This window comes from Aythya ferina, assembly GCF_964211825.1.
Source record: "Aythya ferina genome assembly, chromosome: 18".
NCBI classification, from domain to species: Eukaryota; Metazoa; Chordata; class Aves; order Anseriformes; family Anatidae; genus Aythya; species Aythya ferina.
In genome coordinates, this window is record NC_140317.1 from 4,149,190 (window position 1) to 4,169,509 (window position 20,320).

Genomic DNA, 20,320 nt, shown 5'->3' on the forward strand with positions numbered 1-20,320 from the left:
CTGCCTTACCTCAACACCATCTGTAACCTATGCTGCATTAGTGTTTGCGGACTTGCCATGGAATTTAATCATTGTGGAAACTTCTGTATTGTTAGGACTCAGAAATCACACTGTGTCATCTGGAGGTCACTACTTCTAGTGCCACAGCAAATGCATGAACTTTGCGTACACCTTAACACAATACTCCTTCAGACAAGCAACTCTGGCATGCATTAAAAGACAACGTACATGTTCCTTATTTCTGTCACCATCTTAGTGCTACTGGATGCAGTAAGTGTACTTCCTTGTAGAGCTGATGCAAGAAGCTAAGCACTAACCAGGAAGATATTCTAGACTTTCTTCTCATTCACAGGAATTAAGAAGTGACCTCTCATTCCCACTTGCTGAGATCATCAACACACAGCTTCAAAGGTGGTTTTGAAAACTAAGCATCAGAGCTTAAATTGGAGCCCAGGGGCCTCTGCCTCAAACAAAAGAGCAACTGGGAGCTATTGGGAGTGCTACTGAACTTAGAGAGGGTTCATAGTCAGAAAATATTTGCTCTAGCTTTGATTCATATCTGTTCTCTCTATTGCCAAACACAAGTTAAAAGCTTGTGAACTGACACAGTAATGAAAGAATGAGCTAGTGTGGTCTCTATGTTCCACAGACATCGTGAGCAAAGTTAACTACAGCAGAATCTTTCTGGTGATAGTACAAGACTGTTGGGGCTCAAGAAAGCTATCATCTCTCAGATGAAGCAGAGACTTCAACAAGGAAAATCCAAGCTTGAGTGGAAGACAACACACGATCCTTAATTTGTACAGCCTTAATTTGTAGATGTTAACTTTGTGGGAAGTTGTAGAGTCAATTTTTTTAAGGTTTCTAATCACTCAACAGAGAAATTAACTTCTGAGTACATTAGATACTGGCAGTGTCAGAGAGAATATGGTGTGGGTGTAATTCCCTTAAGCATGAGTAAGAACCACTTGTTGGTTGCTGGAATCAGACGTCACATCCCAACTTTAACATGGGAGCCTCCAGCTTTGGTTAAATCCCTGCTTCATCAGTACTGTTCTTTCACAGAGAAGTCACCTTCTTGACAAACTTCTGAAATAATTTCTTTATGATGTGATTTAAGCCTACCTTCCAGGTGTTTCAGCTTCTGTGCCTTCTGAACCACAGGCAGAGAACTTTCCTTCCTAATCAAGCTCTCCGAGATTTCTCACTTCATCCTTTCTGCAGTCTTCATGTTTGTTCCTAGCCCCATTCTCCTCAGACAGGAGAATATGCTATCATCGTGAACTACAATACAACAAACAATTGCCAATTTTAGGAGCTGTGTCTTTTGCAATGAGTCTATTTTCCAACTGATTCTGGCACAGTAAGCATAATTAAATACAATGCTAATATGCATCTTTCTTTCTCTGACGCATTTCCTGATTTCAAAGAACTGTAGTGACTTTTTTTTTCCTGAAAGCAAACCCCTGACTGGCTCCAGTCACCTTTAGATCAAAAATTCACATTATGATTCTACATTACGTTTCTGCAGTTCACAAAGCATCATGCTGTGTGTCTTGTTGTAGCTGTATATAAGCAGCCTGATGTATGAGCCCAGAGAGAAAGCTTCCTCCCATTGAAAGCAATTTAGACAGTCTGCTACAGGGAATGTAGAATAGACTTAGATAACTCAAGATAGTCCCGATCAATTTTCTGGCAAGCTGAAAATGTAACGCCATAAGACTGTTCTGGCAGCTGTGGGAGAATTAACTTGCTATATACCTCAGAGGAGCAGGACTGAAGTGGGTGCGGCAAATAGGGGAATGCCAGGAATGTAAGCACAGCAAGGAGGGAAGGCTGGGAACAGGGCTGCTGAGATTTGTCCATGAACATCACCTTCCCACATCAACCAGAATGGTGGCCTCAGCCTGAGAAATCAAGCCTGGGACATTCACCATAAAAACCCAAACTGCTCCACTTCCTAGATGTTTGGAGCTGAAGTTGCTTCACCAAACACCTGATGCAACAACAGAAATGCATACAACTTGCTCTAGTAAGAGTAAATACCCTGGGAAAGCCTAGCATCTAGGTTCTAGTCTGAAAGTCACACCACGTGCAACAAACCTGCAGATACTAATTTCAGGTAGAAATAACTGTTAGAATAGTCATTGAACAAGCTTGACCTGTTGATGGAGCCTACTAGATTTAACCAATATTAGCAGAGTTTATCAAAAAATGTGAAGAACTAGGTTTCTGTTCTAGGTAGAATACTTCTCCAAATTATCTGTAACATGGTGAGAGAGCGCTGATAAGGGAATCAGACAGCAAAACTAAAAAACATCCAGATGTGTTTTCCACAGCTATTCCTTGGAGAGCAGGATAGCAAACAGACTGAACAACCACTTCACTATATACTAAATTCTTAGTTTCATTTTAGTTGGCAGTTGTGTTAGTGATAAAGGCAACAACACCAAGGGGATATAGATATCTACGCATACGTACAATACAAATATCCATATTCTGCAAACAGGGGAGCAGAGGTAGGGAGCTTGTTCAAAGGCATACAACAAACTAATGCCACAACGTTCAACAGCATTCCAAACAGAATTTATAGTTCTTACGAGCCTTGCTGCAACCGTCAGCCAGCTCTCCCTGTTCAGAAACCATCCAGTGTTGAGCTCTGGCTTTCTCACACATTGAAATGTTATCACAACTGTCTACTTCTGTGAATCTGTCCAAATGCAGTAAATAAAGTGTTGATGCTCGTGACCCAGACAGAACAGCTGATCTGCCAAAACAGCCTCACAATTCACTCAGTATAGATCTCAAGAGCACTTGTGAAGCAGCTTAATCACCATGCAACACAAACAGACTATTCTGACTTCTATAGACCAGGAGGAAAAAAGTTAGCTTAGACTCAAAAGTAGCAAAAAAAAAGTCCAAAACAAAACCACCCAGGAGTCTCACAATAAATCTGAGAAGTAGGGAGAATGTAATAGGAGCAGATTATCTTCCATACCACGTCTCTATGGTCACAAAGGACAAGACTGTTGTAAAAATTACTATGTAGTAAATGCTGCTCTACCTGGGAACTGTAATAGCCACTGCTGGCATTAAGAAATTAAACAATGAGTTGGCTGGGGTCACCTGGAGCTGCTTAAGCTCTGAAAGAAATCTGTAAAAGGGAACCAGACCCAACTATAGTGTGCCATCTCCCTTTCTTTAGTACAAAAGGGCTTCTGCTTTCTTCCTATTCCCAATTCAGTCATCTGTCATTTTCTGGACAGCTTGGAATTGTCAGTTCAATTACCTTTCAGTTGGGAGGCAAAACAAAGCAGATGCTGTTTATTACTAAAAGGCTGAATCTCATTCTTTAGAGGAATATAGTATCTCACTTTTTAAAAATAAGTAGACATTGAATTATGTACAGCTCCCTTATATATTAAAGGCACAGGAGCTGGGAAGTAATATCATTTCACTAAAATAAAATGCTGTCTTCCCTTCAAGCTTTGGTAGAGGTGTTGGTCAACTACTGCTTTTAAATATTTAAGACAAATAGGTTTTGTAACAATCTTTCTTCCCCTTTTAATTCCTCTTATTTCTACAAAAATATTAGAAATAGGGTCAGTTCCTAGCATTTGGCATCAAATGTGCAAAAGGGGAAAGAAATCAGACATGCAGCAATTGCCTTTTCTAAACAATAAGAATTTCTCAGTGATTTAAAATTCATTTTTCAATTTTGCACTACTGGTCAGAAATGCTACTCAGCACATTGATTAAAATGCAACTTCAACATCTTGCCAGAGGATAACTTAAAAAAGCAAAGAAAGATTTTTTTTTTTTTTTTTTGCATACAATACCTGCTTTAGAGTGCTCCTACTCGAATTCTCATGTCTGCTCTACCCGCAGCAGCACACTGAGGAGGACTGACTGAAAGGCACATGCAGGCAGGTCAAATAGTTCCCTTGGATCTGTCAGGGATGGCAAGCCATTCGGAGGCGGAAGCTTACTGCAAGCTGAGCCACATCTCTGCCCATATGTTGTGGTCCCAAGAGAAGACAGCATATCCCTGCGCTGAAGACATGGTGAGCATGAAATTAAGCATTTCCAGAGCATACACAAGGGCTTGCAGTAGCTGTTTCATTTAAATTTGATTCCCAACTAACATAGAATGCCTTTACAGAGTGAAACAATTCCAAGAAGTACAAGGACATGGAACAAAGCACCCACTGAACAGTTTTAATAGCTATTTTGAGGCAAGCGTGGAAAGTGATATTAATTTGCAGGCAAGATTGACCCATTTGAGCTTTCCATCCCAGAATATATTACTATAAACAGCCAGAAATGCCATTATCTTGTCTACCTTTAGAACACTCATTCGCAATTCTGTAATAAGAAAAAACAAGGATGAGTAATGTAAGAGCATTTTCTTGTAAAACAGGTCTTTAGACTGAAGTTCAGATTCAAAAATCATCCCACCTTAGTGTCTCTTAAGCATGACAGCATTTTTGAGAGTTTTCCTTTTGTCATCTAGTACTGTAATTCATGGGAAGGTTGCTCTCTGGACACTTGTTCGATTTCTGAACCTATTAGCAACATCGTCCAATTCAGGGGGGCTTCTACTGCTCCAAGCATCCTTGTAATACCGTGTTTTGAAAATGTTTTGCACAGACTCAACATGCTCTACGAGCACCAGGTCCTTAAATCACTCTGAGAAGAGCAGTGAGACCAAGTTTACCAAGGACAAAATAAAGGCACAAATAGGTTTAGTGTCCAGTCCTTTAGCCCTTAACTTTATGTCTCAATGGTAGAAATTCTATAGAGAATGCTTGTGAGCAAAACCAGGTTTTATTAGTGGCTTGTTCAAGACCCACAGGGAATCTGTGTCAGGCAAAATAATCCAGACTCCGGATCTCTGTTCAAGACGTATCTTTACTCTGACCTTTTATTTAAAACATTCTACTAATTAAGTAGATTTTATTTTGGTGTGGGGTGGAATAATCTAGAGAGGAACTAACAAGATGCTCATGCAGCACTAAGTACAACTCATGATCTTATGTTACTGTTACAGCTCCAGTAACTCATTTATCCTCTTCCCGTTCCTCATATTGTCTAAATTACACCAGAAAATTCCCCAGACCTGCCATTATTTCCTTCTAAGGCACTGCAAAAACAGTGTCACCCAAGTGTGCTAAGAGTTCCACATTTTTATTTTTATTCTTCTGATTCTAGGAAATCGTTCTGGGTACCTACAAGCTCAGAAAAGCCAGGAGATTTGTGGCCTTCATTCTCCTCGGATTTACATTTTATTTACAAGAGCTGAAACCAAACTTGTGGAACTCCTGCAGTCAGATGTCTTCAACTCACACTGTGAGGGCACACTGTGTCTGAGGAGCACTCTCCCAAAATACGTTCTTGTCCAAAACTTCATCTGCAGGGGGAACAGCACAGAGCTTGTTCTTTGTGCAACTCCTTACTGTAAAAATCACAAACAATTGCATCAGAGTTTGGCATCTGGACTTTAACACAGTACCCAACATCAGTTCTGTACAAACAAACACAGAAAAGGAGGCTCAGGGGCCACCTCATCGCTCTCTACAGGTACCTTAAAGGAGGCTGTAGTGAGGTGGGGTTGGTCTGTTCTCCCACGTGCCTGGTGACAGGACGAGGGGCAACGGGCTAAAGGTGCACCAGGGGAGTTTTAGGTTGGATCTTAGGAAGAACTTCTTTACCGAAAGGGTTGTTAGACATTGGAACAGGCTGCCCAGGGAAGTGGTGGAGTCACCATCCCTGGAAGTCTTCAAAAGACGTTTAGATGTAGAGCTTAGGGATATGGTTTAGTGGAGGGCTGTTAGCGTTAGGTCAGAGGTTGGACTCGATGATCTTGAGGTCTCTTCCAACCTAGAAATTCTGTGATTCTGTGAAACCCCACAGGGGAGCGGTGGCATCACGACCTGGGACAACTCAAGCGAAGAATCCCAGGGAAGGCAGAAAGGCTGCCACATCTCAGCTTAGCCAGCCCACCCTGAGCTCAGAAAACAAACCCTCTGCAGACAGAGGCAAAGTGATCTATTCCGATTTCCTTTCCAGGTTGTGCAGCGGCTTCCCCTCCCCGCCACATAACCCTTCATGTTTTCGTGCCCGTTACACCCCCGCCTTGCCCTGCCCTCACCTCACGCCTCAGGGCTATCCCGACCCGCCGCTCGGCTTCGCGCGCCACCCTCCCCCCACCAATCACCGAGCTCCGTCCGGGCGGCCGTGCGGGATCCCACCAACCAGACGGCGGCTTCTTGACACCTCCCCGAAGCACCACCGCGGCTCCCCAGCGCCGTGGCGTCCCGCTTTGCCAGCGACCCTAATGGCGGCCCCGGCGGCGCGGGGGGGAGGCCCGGCGGAGACCGGTGAGTAACGGGAGTGGGGGGGGGGGGGGGCGGCGGGCCGCGGCTGGGCTCCTCCGTCCCTCCGGGCCCTGCTCCCTCAAACAGGATCCCCCGCACCCCTGCTCGGGCCGGGGCTGCCCGGAGAGGCCTGAGGGGAGCCGGAGCCGGTCCCATCCCTCGGCTGGAGGCTCCCGAGCGGCGCCGCTCCCCTCAGCCCCCGACCGCTGGCGCCTTGCTGAGGCGGTCCTGAAGGAGAGGGGGAAAGCGGGGCGGGAAGGAGGGAAAAAAACACTACAAAAACACACCAGAAAAAGCACAAAAAAGAGCTCCAACACGTGCTCGTGGTTAAACACACCCGGCCGGGGGCTCCTGTCCCCGGTGAGGCAGCAGCCCGGCCCACACGGCTACCAGCAGCAAAAATTTCTCTCAGCCCGAGGCTGACAGGAATTTGTGCCTCCAAGCGACAAAAGCGGCCACAGGGCCCCGCAAAAACAGGTCGGGGATGGGCAGGTTTGTGGCTGGGGCTGTGCCCAGTGCTGGTGGCACAGCACACCGCGGCAGCACCGTTTTGTGTTCACCGACAGAAAAAGGATTTTTATAGGGATTTAAAACTTATGGAGTTCTTGCAGAAGGAACCTCGTACTACAGAAGACTTCCTAACTTAGTCTCATCGGCATTTAAAGTTACCAAGTTAGCAGCAGATGAACCTCACGCATCCATCCATCTTCCTGAGGCATCGACCAAGCAGTAAATGTAGTAGTAAATGCTTTTTTGTTTCTTCCCACGTTTCCATCACAGATGAGGAAGCTCCTATGTCACATCTGCTTAAAATCCTATTATTTCCCCCAAGAACTGGGGAACAAAGTTCACAGTTGAACAGGCAACTCACACCCAGTGAGATACAAGGATACAGGGCACAATCTCAATGAAACACTCGAGGTTCCTTAAAAACACAAATCTCTAGATAAATACACTGTTACCTAGCAGCCACCTTACTGTTGAGCTACATCTTACTCAAATATAGCAAAAATTGAACAACCTGGCAAGCACAACCTATTTACTTTCCAAGAAGCCTGTAATAGAGGCATGTGTAAAAGTAGCTACACTCTGCTGGCTTTATACGAGATACCTCGTGTTCTTTTTATTTCTTTGTTGCCTTTTACTCAAGCACATCAAAACACTTTGCATAATATTCTTAATTGTGACCTTTTTCACCAACACATTGCCAACCTTTTTTTATCTGATGAGAAGATTAAGATATTAGTACTGAGCTTAGGTCACAGAACAAATCAATATTGGTACTGCAAGTGGAATACCAAGAAAACAAACCTTTTTCTTCTAATCTTCACATTACAGCTCTGTTTAAGGCTGTTTCTTGGAGGTTACCCACATTTCTAATATAGTCCTACCAAGCCTAGCTGCTAGAAGGCACAGCAGGCACTGCAGAGACCCACCAGCTCCAAGCAGAGAGACATTCTTGAAGGTTAGTGAGGGTGTGAGGGCTTATATAGCCCTGTGCTGGTGGGCTTGGCCAGCAGCAGGGCTAGGGGGCGCGGAGGATTGGCCAAAAGACAAGTCCTTCAGTAGAGCTGCCCAAAAGGAGAGTCCTGCCCAAGGCCTGGGCAACATTGCCCTGCCCCCAGGCCTGTGGGAGGCAGGGTTTGCTCTCACGTGGTTGGGTTTTTAGCACCTGTAATTGCAAATAGGACTGCTTCTACCAAATAAAGCACTTCTGTGCTCTGTCCAGAGTGCCCTTGAGTGAGTGGTGGAAAGGAGGTGTTAAGGAGCTGCACAGAGCTCCCGATTCCCCTTCCCAGTAGTGAGTCAGCGTACTGCCATGTTTCTAAACACAGTTGTTCATCATAAAACTTTAATGGAACATGTTATGAAAATATCAAAATACACAATCTGCTGAACTGAACGGTGCCTTTTCCACCTCAGGGCTGTGCTTTGTTTTGAACGAATGTATGAGTTTGATCTTGCTAATGGCCTTCAGGTGCTGTGTCTGTTTTGGGGAACTCTCAGAAAACACGCTCCCGTCAGCATGACATTTGGTAAATACGTCCAAATGGCAAACGCTGGTGTGAGAGGTGTTTGTTTTTTTTTGGCCTCGATTTACTATAAGCAATTATGCATTACTATAAGCAATTATGCACCCTTATTTATAAACTGGAGAAAAAGCTGCTCTTTTATCTATGAGTCAGTGTACACCAGCAAAAATTGATTTGCTAGAAGCTCCTATAAATACAGCATGGTCTTGTTTATTTTACTTTGAGCTGCTGCCTTTTTGTCATTTTCAGGCATTTCATTTTTTTTTTAATGGAGGTTGTTATAAAATCCTGGTTCCCATAGCAACCTGTGTCATGATGATGAATGACAGCTGTCACTTTTGCGGTGAATTCTTCATACATTTGCTGTAAAATGTTTTAGTTGTCATTTAAGGCATCATGCCACAAAGCAGATGATGTCTCATCGCTCTGCAGAAGCTGGAGGGGCCCTTACAACTTCTAGAATTGTGCCTTTTGTTGCATTTTTCACTTTCAATCAAACTGAATACATGCTGTGTCTTTCTGTGACAGGCTTAGCATACCTGAAGCAGAAAAGATAAAGCAATCCTTTAATCCCTAAACACTCCTTTTTATTTTTTTATTTTTTCCAAGAATGAAAAAATGAACACTACAAAGATTTTTCAGATTTATTATACCTTAATTTGAAACAGCGTTAGCTCCTGTGGAAACAGTAAAATAAACTAAACTAGTTCGGTCATTCTTTTGATCATATTTGCCAATTGCTTCTCAAGTCACCAGAAAAAAAAACAAAAAACAAAAACCACACAAATAAAAATGTTCTTTTGAGTATCTTCTTTTTGTGTAGCATCTTGTTTTACCAATCTTAATCTTGCAAGTAAGCTGATATTCTGACTGAGGGCTGTTTACCTGAGACAGGCCGGTGTGCCAAAGCTATTTCTTGCTGCCCTTCTCCCTCCTTGTTGCTCAGCTCTTGTTTTAAGTCTCCACTGTCCTGTGGAGCAAGTCTCATGTGCAAGTCCTGTGCTGAAGAAAAAAAGGAAGGAGTCGGAGATTTTTTATTTTGAAAAACACTCAGCAAGTAAGATTTAAGCAAAAAATAATTTCACCCTAAAAGGCACACTTGCCAATTGCAGACAAATTTTAAGTTTGTTTCCAGCTTAATCCTGTTCCTGATTCAAGGTGGTAGAGGTCTCTCTCTCTTAGCAAGGGAACTGGAGCCTCTGTGAAATGCACTCCTGGTTCTTCACAGCCATGTGCCAGTGAGACGCTTGACCACTGCTGAGTCTCTAATACTTAGCACATACACAGCCCCAGCGCAGAGGATCTCATTTTACAAATACTAATACGTTTACTTTAGAGTTTCTCTCAGAAGCAGGGATGAATCTCCTTGTCTTTAGTACAGGGTTATTGAGGCAGGGAATGTTTAGCTGGTCCAAATTTTGACAAGTTCTTTTTTTCACAAGCTGATAGCAAAGCCAAGAAGTGTGACTGCCAGCTGCCTTGCTGTAATTATTCTGTGCTCTCAATGGCTCTCAAATCAATTGACAGTATCACTTTATGCACCTTTGGAAGCCCATATATCAGCAAATGTGACCATATTGCAAATTAGCAGGCAGACATCTCAGCTACTGATGAGTAGGAAGACCGTATGGTTCTGCTGATATCAAAACAATCAGCTCTAATCTAAGCCATGCTTTCGGAGGCAGCTGCTTTTTTCGTTATTATCTGTTCCCCCGTGTTTCTATTCTTGGTGACAGATCAGACTTCTGTTCTTGAGGAATACACTTTTGGCAGCAAGAAATGTTCCGAGTCCCCATCATTTTTATAGTCTATGTTGAGAATTTTCAGTAAATAACACGAAGAATCAGTGATTGAATGCTTTCAGGAAAGCACTTATCGTTAGCTTGATTTCTTTTTCTCCCCAAAGACTTGCAGCTTCTGAAACACATTTTTCTTTCCTGGTGTCTATAGGTTCAGCGTGCTATATCGTGTCGTATAGTTTCTTATTAAATTTCAGCAGTGATATCTTATACTGATGGTGTGAGTAAGTTGCCATGCTTTAAAACCGACCTTAAATGGAGGAGCTGAAAGCGCCGTGTTTATTACCCATCTGAATACACTGACTGCGTAAGACAGCATTCAGTATGCTTAGGTACATGAAAGTTGAATGGTGCTTTGTAGAGTTCTGCTTTTGATGTTCAGAAGGATGTTTCAAATACTTCTTGATATTCAGATCAAGGCACTTCTGAACAGAAATGAGTTCAGAGCGACGGGAAGGTATTCTTTGGGTTTGAAAAGGCATGGATGGCAGATCCACTTGCTGAAACCAAGCAATGAGCTGAACTCGTTCATTCTTAGAAAGTAAAGAAATCCTAACGTGTAGTGCCGACTTCTCCACATGGCTAAGGCCCAGTTCTGCACTCAGGGTTTTCAGAGTTAGCATATGGTTAGTGATATGAGCACGGGACTGGGTTATTTTATTTGGTGGGAGCTGTGCTGGGTTTCTCTCTACCTTATGATTTGGATGCACTTCCCAGCCTGGCTGTAGCATGATGACACTCGAATGCCACGTCCAGCCATTCCCAAGTCTCACAGACTGCTGCAGGCATCAGGATCCCGAGGAGAAGGGAGGGTGCTGGAAAAGTGAAAGGGGAAGACTGGGTGCCCTTGGAGCCTCAGGTGTGTGACTGGAGCAACCGCAGCCTCAAGCATCTCTGATCGTCTGCGGCTGAATACGTGACGCCCACTGACATGTTCCAGCAAAGCAGCCCTGTTTCATTTCTGTCCTGCTCTCTGGCAGAGTGTAACGTGTTGACAGCATGAGTGACTAATTGCCTGGGCAGACAGAAGAGAGATAAGAACAAGGAGGACAGAGGAGGCAGATATGGTTGTGTAGAGGAAGCAGGAGTGCACAGAACTCCTGGGATGGGTCCAGAGCGTGGCACGGCCTTGCTGTTTTCTAGGGGTGATGGAGGGACACGTACCCAGTGCGGGGAATTACAGGAATCCCTGAAAGAGAAGAGTCTGGGAGGAGAGCTGGGATGGATGGCTGCACATCTCTGCAGATCGATGGACTGCGAGTTGCCTGCAGAATTCAGGAATTGCTTCCTCTTCTTGTCATGTGAAGCGGTTTTCTGGGTGTTTGTGAGACCCCTGAAATGCATCTGAGGTTTTAGTTTGTATGACATAATTCTTGCAACTAATCTTGCAGAGTTTTTATTTTGACAAAGCATGCAGTTGAAAGGAAGTGTGCAAATTGCATTTTATATAGCTACAATGCTAGTCCTAGTGCAGAAATTCAGGAAAGCTTGTTTCTCATTGCAGCCTGTCTTTGCTTTTACTATCAGCTGTCCTGCAGCCAATTTTGGAGAAGCCCTGAGTGTGTTTGATGATGAAGCAGTGCCGCATACACCACTCTGATTACTTCTGATTACCTTTGCAAGCTCTTATATTGTTCATTTTAACAGCTTTTGAATTTCTCTAGATACGGAGCCTCTTTCCAACCAGACTTCCCTACTTTATCACTGCTGCTGCATACCCTGCTTCCTAGCACCGAGGGACTTCGGGGTGGTGTTCCTAAGCATGCGGGTGGTGTGCCTTGAACTTTAAGGCACGGCGTGTGTTGCATTCAAGATCACATTTCAGCCCGGTGCCTAACCCAGAGGGGCACTCGCTGCAGCGCAGCAAATCCTGCCTCCTGCCCTGCTGCTCCCCCCGTGGCCCCTGCCCTGCAGCCAGAGCCACTCGCTACCGCTGCTGATCCGGACTCTGAGGGATTGGCACAGACAGTTCAGGATGTTTTTTCTCGCTCTGCTTTTGTGACTTTGGCTTCCCAGTTACCCAGTCTTGTCACTGATAATTGTGTTTTTGAAGTCCAGATCCAGAGAGTTCAGGCACTTTGCTTTTGTCTGAACGAGTGAGAGCGAGGTGCATAAATCCTGCGGTACTAATAAATCTTCTGTCGGGAGGGAGTAAAAAGAAGAATCGTGGATTTATTTCTTAGCCCTCTAATTGTTAGTGGCCATTTCCTCCATCTTAAAATCATCTCTTTTGTAGAAATGAGGCTCAAGTTAAAGCAAGATACCGAAGCTCTAATTGCTGTGTGCCAGCGCACAAAGCTGCATTTTCCTCCTTCCCACTCCCAGCTCCCTTTGTCAGCCTCGCTCCAGTAACTTTGTCTGATCCTCCCTTTGCAGTTGCTAATTGGCCTGGCAGGGATATGAAGTGACTGAAAATAGCTTCGTTCCCTCAGTGTGTGCACATTGACAGGGGTCACGGAACAGAAAAGTAGGGCAGAGTCCAGACTTGTGGCTCATGCCAGCCAGACGGCGGCCAGCAAATGGCACTTGCAGGTGCTGGTGGCTGTGCTGCACGCGGTTCTTTGAGAACAGGAAGCCTGAGGACTGAATACTTGCTGCTTCCCAGAAGGCAGGGGCACTGCTTGCCTGCACGAGAGGAAATAGTGACATCTAACACTTCGGCCTGGCAGCGGGGGCTTTCTGAGCGAGCTTTAGATGCCTTTTATTTCCCTTCAAATTACGCAGCATCGCAGTAATAGTAGCAGTCGTCACAGAGCAGTGCTATAGGTGACTGTCACAAGGATGGGATCGCCAGAACCCTTGGAAGAAGGCAGTGCAGTAGTCTGGGGTGATAAAGTCCTGCTGGCAAAAGCCAGCCCTCTGTATCTAGAAGCGTGTGGATGGTTGGGATTGATTTGCAGAACTAGCTACTTCCTTGTTTGCTTGGATTTACAAGAAGTGCATGTCCAAGCCCTGAGCTGGTGTGGGATGTTAAAATAGAAACAAGAGTTATTAACCAACGAACAGGCTTTCCCAAGACCACTTGTTGCATAATCTTTTAATATCTCAGCGTGTATACGAGAATACTCTGAAGCAAGGCACACAGACCCTTTGCTGGGCACCAGAAAAGATGTTTTTGTGTCTGTGGAAAGAGCAAATTTATGCCATGGGAGATCAAGGGATGGACGGGCTCGGAAAAGGATGGGAGCTCCAGAGCTGCTTCCTAGCTGAATTCTGCCAGTTTGTTAAAAATCCCCAGTTTGTTAAAATAAAAATGGTCGGGTCCCCAGCAGCACAGCCCTGTCACGGGGAGTGTTTTGCAGCAAATGGAAGAATCATTACTGCAGGCTCTATTAGAGATTAGCTGGACAAAGCTCCCAGAAGATAAGAATAGCCAGACAAATAGCTATGGGTAACAGCCTGCTCCAACACCTGGTGGAATCCAGAGCCTTGTCAGCTTTTTCTGGATGCTTGCCTGAAAGTATGTCAGGGCTGCAATTACTGCTCTTACTCGGAGCTGCAGGGAGCTCAATTCATCTCCTGCTTCCAGTTTTGGGGGGGTTAAGCTGATGGGATCAGCTCTGGGTAAAAGGGGAGGCGTTGCACTATTAGAAATACTTTCTGCTCCCCAGTTCTCCTTCTTTTAAAGAACAATCTGAATTATGTGAATTCCATCGCGTTCTTGTTGTAAAGGCAGCAGTATGGGGAGATTAATTGCTTCCCCTTCTGTTTCCGCAGCTGGTGATGTGAGAGACATTCTCCCCTGAGAAGCAATCCCCTTCTGCTGGACATGCTTACGGAATTGCATCGCCATGGACCTCAAGGAGAAGTGTCAGGTAGGTTTCCTTGTAAGGGTCACGCCCAACTTAAACACTGAGCCCTTTTAACTGTTTTTCATTACTTTAAGCCAAGACTCACCGCTGGGCACTTTTATGGGATGGTGCAACCCATGGTTAGTGTCAGAAGTGAGAGCTCTGTCACCTTCACACCCCGGGGATGTACTGGCTTGGAGCAGTCGCTAAGGTCTGCTGCGGGGTGGCCCACAGATGGCAGGGTGCTGTTCTGTAGTAGTTGTCTCGTATTTTACAGCTCGTGGATCAACATTCAGTGGGATGAGAGCTAGGAATCCCCAAAGCAGTTAACAGACCTCGTGAGGTGGGCTCCCAAGAACCAGCGGTGTGATTTCCTCCTGCGCTCACAAGTCAGCTGTGGATTTTAGTGCTGCTCAGTTTTCTTTTAGAAGTCAACTAACCTAGGCAATTAGTTTGGGAAATTAATTTTTGCTTGATGGCTTTACACATAGCTTGCTTCGTCAGAGGCCCAAAATTATTTCCACAGGGATCTATTTAAATGTGTTGCATTGGTAGGGGGTGAGTTCTCACATCTCATCCAGATCCCTTTACGGGGAATCTCGGTGGAGCTGCAGAACTGAATGGCTTAGAGAAAGCAGAACTCCCATGTCTAGAACGAGTCCTTTGCAGGCTGGACTGAGGCACCATGGTGGAACAACACAGATGAAGTATGTGCTCTCACATATGCTGTGTCTTTTTTGAGGTTTAAGGTGGGGCTTCGGTCCTCTGGCTGCTTAGTTTAGCTTTATCTGAGAGGCTGAATTCACAAGGTGTTTTCAGTAAAATAGGGTAACGAAATCCTCCGAGTCCTGTTTTTCCGATGACCAGTGTATGTAGGTACTGGGCAACTTTGTGCTGGAAGTGCTGCAAGATGTTCTTTCAAGATTTGGTTTAGCCTTATTTCAGCAGCCACCTGGGTCGCAAATGTATTTGTCATTCCAAAAACATGAACTGGGCCTTGCTCTGCATCCCAGTCAGTAATGGGAGTGATGGTTTGGGACCTGCGGGGAGGTTGTACACACCAAGCTCTCAGCTGGCTCTGGTAAGAGAACATGGTTTTCCTTTTCTTGGTTTTCCTTTTTGGCGTCCCTCCCTCCACCACTCTTTAACCTTGTTCTGCCAGGCGGAGCGTTTGCTGCCTCTGTTCCTCTGCGTGCATCCTTGTCCTGCTGCTTTGTTTACAGTGCTTCCAGCATCAAGAGGCGGTTTTGTTCATTAGTGCAAAGTGCGGTAGATAATCATCTAGAGCCAGATCTGCCCTAACAGATTACTACAGCAGCAACTTAAAAGGTGCTCAGTTTTTCACATCAGCCCTTGCACTTGCCTCCTAGGCTTCTTATTTCCTGGGTTTGCTGTTCCGTGGTGTGCTACACCAGGAAGGCCTGCGCGTGCTCACACCTGACCCCCTCAGCACTGGCATGCTTGGAAGATGTGTTTGAACTGTGTTATGTCAAATTGCTGGATTTCTATGGAGGTAGCATTCCAGTGAAGATAATGATCTATTTATTCTCTTGCTAACGACATTGTGAGCTCTCTGGTATTGATCATTGGAAGAGATGATGCAATGACCATTCTGCACAGAGATGTGGTCTGTATGGGATCTGAGCGCTCCAACAGCGGCACTGCTGCAGCCACAGCAGAGCACGGGGGGACACTTTAGCTGCAGGTCACTATCTTTGTTTCATCTGCCTCTTTCTGATATGACATCCTTCCTTGTGCAGAGCAGGAAGAGCATACCAAATCGCCGGACAGACAGCAGAGTGGTCTGTTTTGTAACAGCCCTTTAAAAGGCTTCCATCTTGAGTTGTGTCTGAGTTTGCAGCGTGTCCTGCACAACAGATTACAGGGAAACGTGGTGTTTGGAAGCCCTTGTCTCCTTTCCTGATTTACTGAAGTTTTCTGTCCCTCCTTTCTGAACAGGGATTAAAATCACCACTCTCTTTTCCATAGGAATTAAAAAATCCTTGGTGCATACAGCTGTGTTTTATAACTTCCTTTGTTTAAGGGCTGAGGAAAGACCATGGGTGAATATACGTGCGATAAGAGTTAGAGCTCCTGGAGCAGAGGACATGCTCTGAGCACTGCTGCAGACATGTGTCACTCACAAGGATGAGAGACGTCCTCTGGCTTCAGTCAGCTAATACATTTCTGTTGTTAGAAATGGCTGAGGATCAGAGTTTTTCAGGTGTAATGTAGGCCACCTTCCAAGCCTGCCAGAAGCCAGACACTGCGGAGAAAAGCAGAGAGGATTTTAGGAGCAGTGCCAAAACCCTCTTAAATTAAATGTACCGATTTCTTGTTCTTTCCCCTTTTCTCCTGACTTTTTAATTTTCTCTGTATTTCTGAAGTGAATTTAATACTTGTGAAAAGTGCCAGAATCTCTGCTCTGAGACCCGCTGAGCGTATATCAAGGTAGACGAAAGCATTGATTGCTGCAGGAGAGCACGAGGCTCATGAGTTTGAGTTACTTCAGCTAGGTCGTACCTGAAGCAAGTCCATCTATTAGAAATTATTGACATCATCCATCCCACGGTTACCAGTAATTACTGAGCTGTGTTACCCCAGTGTAATTGCTGCAGCCTGACAGCAGCACTGTGCCTCATGGCTACAGCCTGGGAATGGATTCGAGAGAGCCTGGGCTCTACTCCACGTTGCTCTGGCTGTAGCACAGATGGTCCTGAGCGATCTCCTTCCGCTGTGCCTAACCAGAGCTGCAGTCCTACCTTTGGACTGAAGAGCAGCCTAACTCCTCCGTCTCTTCTCATCTTGCCAGGAACCATCTCTGTTGTTTTTTTTTTTTTTCACTGCTTTGCAGGTTCTTAAAATCTTAGCCCTTTTTCTAAAGGCTTTTTCCCAAACTGGTCTTTTTTTCTACAGGTGTCTCTCTTCTATGCTGCAGTGTGTTGTTTTTTTTTTTTTACGAGTTTCAGTCCCTCCCCTGTGCCTTCATACTCAGCCTGTTACTTCAACCCAGTGTTATCTTCAGATCTTAAGTTTATAGCTTCTGTTCTTTCTAAGACAGCACATTCTGTTATTTAATGCACAAATGCATGGCCAGATGCAATTTATGGTACCAGATTATACCAGAAGGAAGCTACGTAGTGCTAATTACTGCCCTGCCCAAAATGCTTCAGAGCAAAGTCTCTCAGCAGTGGGGTAAAGAAGAGGAGTCGAGATGTATTTCCATTTGTGTTGTGATCAAACGGGGGGTTTCAGAGCTGGAAGAAAGTTGTGTTGGGATCTCCTGACTGCACGGAGCACAAAGGTTATTCCTGGTACTGCGCTGTCATTGGCAACTTGTTTTATTCACAGTCATTCAAGTCTCCAGAAGATGCAGAGCCACAGGAAACAGCTCAGCAAGCACCACAATAAGAAGGGGCTGACACGTGTATGTTGCTTGAGGATTTGCCCGGTCTAACCCCATCGATGTCCTTCCTTTTTTTTTCTTCTTTACTTTTTTTCTTTGTGAGGTGAGTTTAGTTTCTTAGTAGGAAAGGAGGAGGTAAGGAAAAATTGTGCCATTAGGACATTTTGTTCCTCTCTGCAATTTAAAATCAATTTAACATTGTTGTCTAGGAAACCAAGTGGCCTACAGAAGGATGAAGGATGTCCTCTTCCCTCTTTCTCCCTCTGCTTTCTCCTGAAGTGACATTAAATGCAGTAGCTGCCTCCATTCAGCTTTGCCTTTAAGAGCTTCGTGAGATAACGTACCAAAGTGTAACTCACTGCCAGCACAAAGGTGATAACTCGTTCTTTCAGGAATTGTCTTAGATCTTCCCTCCACTCGGTTTATTTTAAATATTGAGACCTCTCATCCCTGCATTTCTGGCTTTAAACACAGAACAGCAGCTGGGCCTGTTTAGGCATCTGAATCTCAGGGAAGGAGAGGAAGTGAAGAGCTTGGCCAGGGCTCGCAGGCAAGTCCTGACACCTGCGTGTGCTCTCCAGAGCGACACGATCTGCTGAGGCTGGAAGTGTTCATTCCATTTTATACAGGCTCACTGTAGTCCTTGGCAGGCTATTGGCTTGCTTCTTGGCTGGGACGGTTCATTACCATGTGGAAGGAAAGTAATTGATTTAATGATTGCTTTGCAGAACCGGGCAGCCCAGACAGAATCAGGACAGCGCTGAAGTAGGAGCTGTATAAAAACCCGAGGCACCTCCCTCCAGCAGTGAAAAAGCATTCCTGTAAAAGATGAGAATGGGGTGGAGGAGGCTTTTTCCTGCTTCACCTCCCAAGGCCTTTTGCTTGCAGTGCCTGTGCTGGTGCCCAGCCCTTCCCTGCCTGCACCAGTCCTTTGCCCTCTCTGTGCCACGTGCAAGTGGGGAGCCCCAGGTGCAGTGCGTGGCAGGGAAGAATCTGCAGGCACCTTGGGTGGCTCAGGATGTGCGAATAGGGGATGCTTAGAGGGGCTTTTCTTGTTTTCTCTGTTGACAAGAAGAGAGGGTGGCAACACTTCAGACTGGACCTGTAACCACCTTGTTTATTTTTGAGTTTGAATCCAAAGCTGTGAAGCCATCTGGGTGATTCTCTAGAGCTACAAAGGGAAGTTAGGATTCCTGGATCTCTCTGTCTTGATCTAGTCTTCTTTCCTAGCCTGCTCAGGTGTTACCTCCCCTGTAGAATATTTTATAGCACTTTGTCGTGTCTAATTTGCCATCTGCTTTTCCACAGAGCCCTGCCTGTCAGCATCAGCCCTTACTGTGCATGTGTATGCGTCTCTACAGGCAGGGAACCCGGGGATTCTGGCTGCATCGGCTCCATCTGATGAATGGACCATTCTTTCAGACATCTGGTGCTATCCTGGGCAAACTTTCTTCTCTCTGCCTTTTTTTTTTTCCCTTTCTCTCCCTCATCCCCCACCCCCATCCACCGCCTCCTTGCTGGATCTGCAGCGTGACTGGAAACAGGCTGAATTAATCAGCAGCCTGGTGCTTCACTCTGCTGCTTCTGTCTCATTCTCTGCAGCGCCGGGCTCTGCACAGTCTTGCTCTCTCTCCCTCTTTGCTCTCTCGGTTTTGGAGGGCAGCAGCAGTGCAAGTTGCTGTGGAAGTGGCGCAGGAATTCAGCCCCGATGCTCTTTAAGCAGGCTGATCTCTGGATCCCCCGCCAAGGCAAATGCCGCAAAGTAAGTTTCTCTCCCTTAGCGTTTACATTCAAAATGGCTTTCCCTCTCTCCCTCCCCGACCTGCATCCTGCCTGACGTGATGGTGCATGAAGAGCTTGGGTGTTTTGGGGAAAGAGGTTAGGGCAGGACACGGAGCCGGGAAGATTTTAGCAAAGGGATGGTTTGGTGTTGGAGGGGCTGGGGAAAAAAACCCTGTTTGAAACTGCAGATTTAACCCTAGGACTAGCTGGAGGGACTGAAGATGATTTTAGCTGCTGACTCCTGCTTTGCTGCCCTTCTGCCTTTTGACTTAAATTTGTCTGCTTCTCTTATGTGCTTTGATCTGTAGCTGTTGATCCTCCTTACCCCTTTGAAACGTGCTTTGTGGTGCACCTGCTAGATCACATCATAGTTTTAGTCCCTAAAGTCTTCAGATGAAGAAATGGGGATGGGAAGGAAACTATTAGGAGGATGAAAGAATTGCTGAACTTCTATTAGTTCTATTGATTTCTGAGCATTGCTTGTCTCGGGGAGGGGATTACCATCCTCTGGAGTAAGCTCTGCATTGGCATGAAGCAGTACAGAGTGTGTCAAAACAGACTAAATACAGACCCCCACCTGGTCTCTGAACTCGAAGGAACACTTTAGCAGGATAAATTAAAGTAATTAAGGCTTTAAAATGCACAGTACAGGTGAGCTTCAGAGCACTGCATAAACACTGCCTCATCCTGCCAGCAGCCTGGTGGAGCAGGTGACTGTGGCTGGGGATTTGCTGCTGCAAACAGGACCGAAGAGACAGACCGGGGAAGGTGCAATCAAAACAATCCTGCTGCTGAGCTGCTGCTGGCTGAGGGAGAAAGAAAGCGCTGAGCTTTGCGTTACCCGTGTGGAAAGGTTGATTGTGCCTGTTGGCATCTCGCTCTGTGCTTTACAGAGGGCATAAAATCTGAATGTCATTGTCTGGAATAAAATGGGCTCTGTTCGCAGCAGCATGCAGCCGTGATTCAGCCGGCTGAGCAGTGCTGCTCTGGCCAGATCTCCGAGATCCGTGCTCCTGCTGCTCTGCTCCTTTGCGGTGTAGGGCTGCAGGCCCTGTTAGCGATGAGCTGCAGGGAGCCTCAAAGCCACCGTCCACACTGGAGCCCCCGCAGGCCCCCAGTTACCACGCTGTGG

The 20,320-nt window shown here is 45.6% G+C and overlaps 1 protein-coding gene and 1 long non-coding RNA gene across 7 annotated transcripts in view; one reads left to right on the plus strand and one right to left on the minus strand.

Moving 5' to 3' along the window:
- Window positions 1-855: 855 nt before the first annotated feature.
- On the minus strand, window positions 856-7,828 carry LOC311420811. Of its 2 annotated transcripts, XR_014684554.1 has the most exons (5): window positions 7,689-7,805; window positions 7,047-7,302; window positions 5,233-5,455; window positions 3,840-4,053; window positions 856-1,284 (listed from the first exon to the last, which is right to left on the minus strand). It is a non-coding gene; the product is annotated as an uncharacterized lncRNA (long non-coding RNA). The 2 variants fall into 2 exon arrangements; XR_014684553.1 differs by lacking the exon at window positions 7,047-7,302 and having other exon boundaries at window positions 7,689-7,828.
- The window catches only part of TMEM94 (transmembrane protein 94), a 51,787-nt gene continuing 37,709 nt past the window's right edge, over window positions 6,243-20,320 (plus strand). For 2 of the 5 annotated variants that reach the window (XM_084492038.1, XM_084492041.1), the window contains exon 1: window positions 19,020-19,168. In XM_084492038.1, coding sequence (XP_084348164.1) covers window positions 19,115-19,168 — 54 coding nt within the window. In that variant the 5' untranslated portion in view covers window positions 19,020-19,114. Of the gene's footprint in view, window positions 6,381-7,714; window positions 7,843-13,926; window positions 14,025-19,013; window positions 19,169-20,320 lie in introns of those variants that run through there. The other 3 variants (XM_084492039.1, XM_084492040.1, XM_084492042.1) reach the window with 3 other exon arrangements.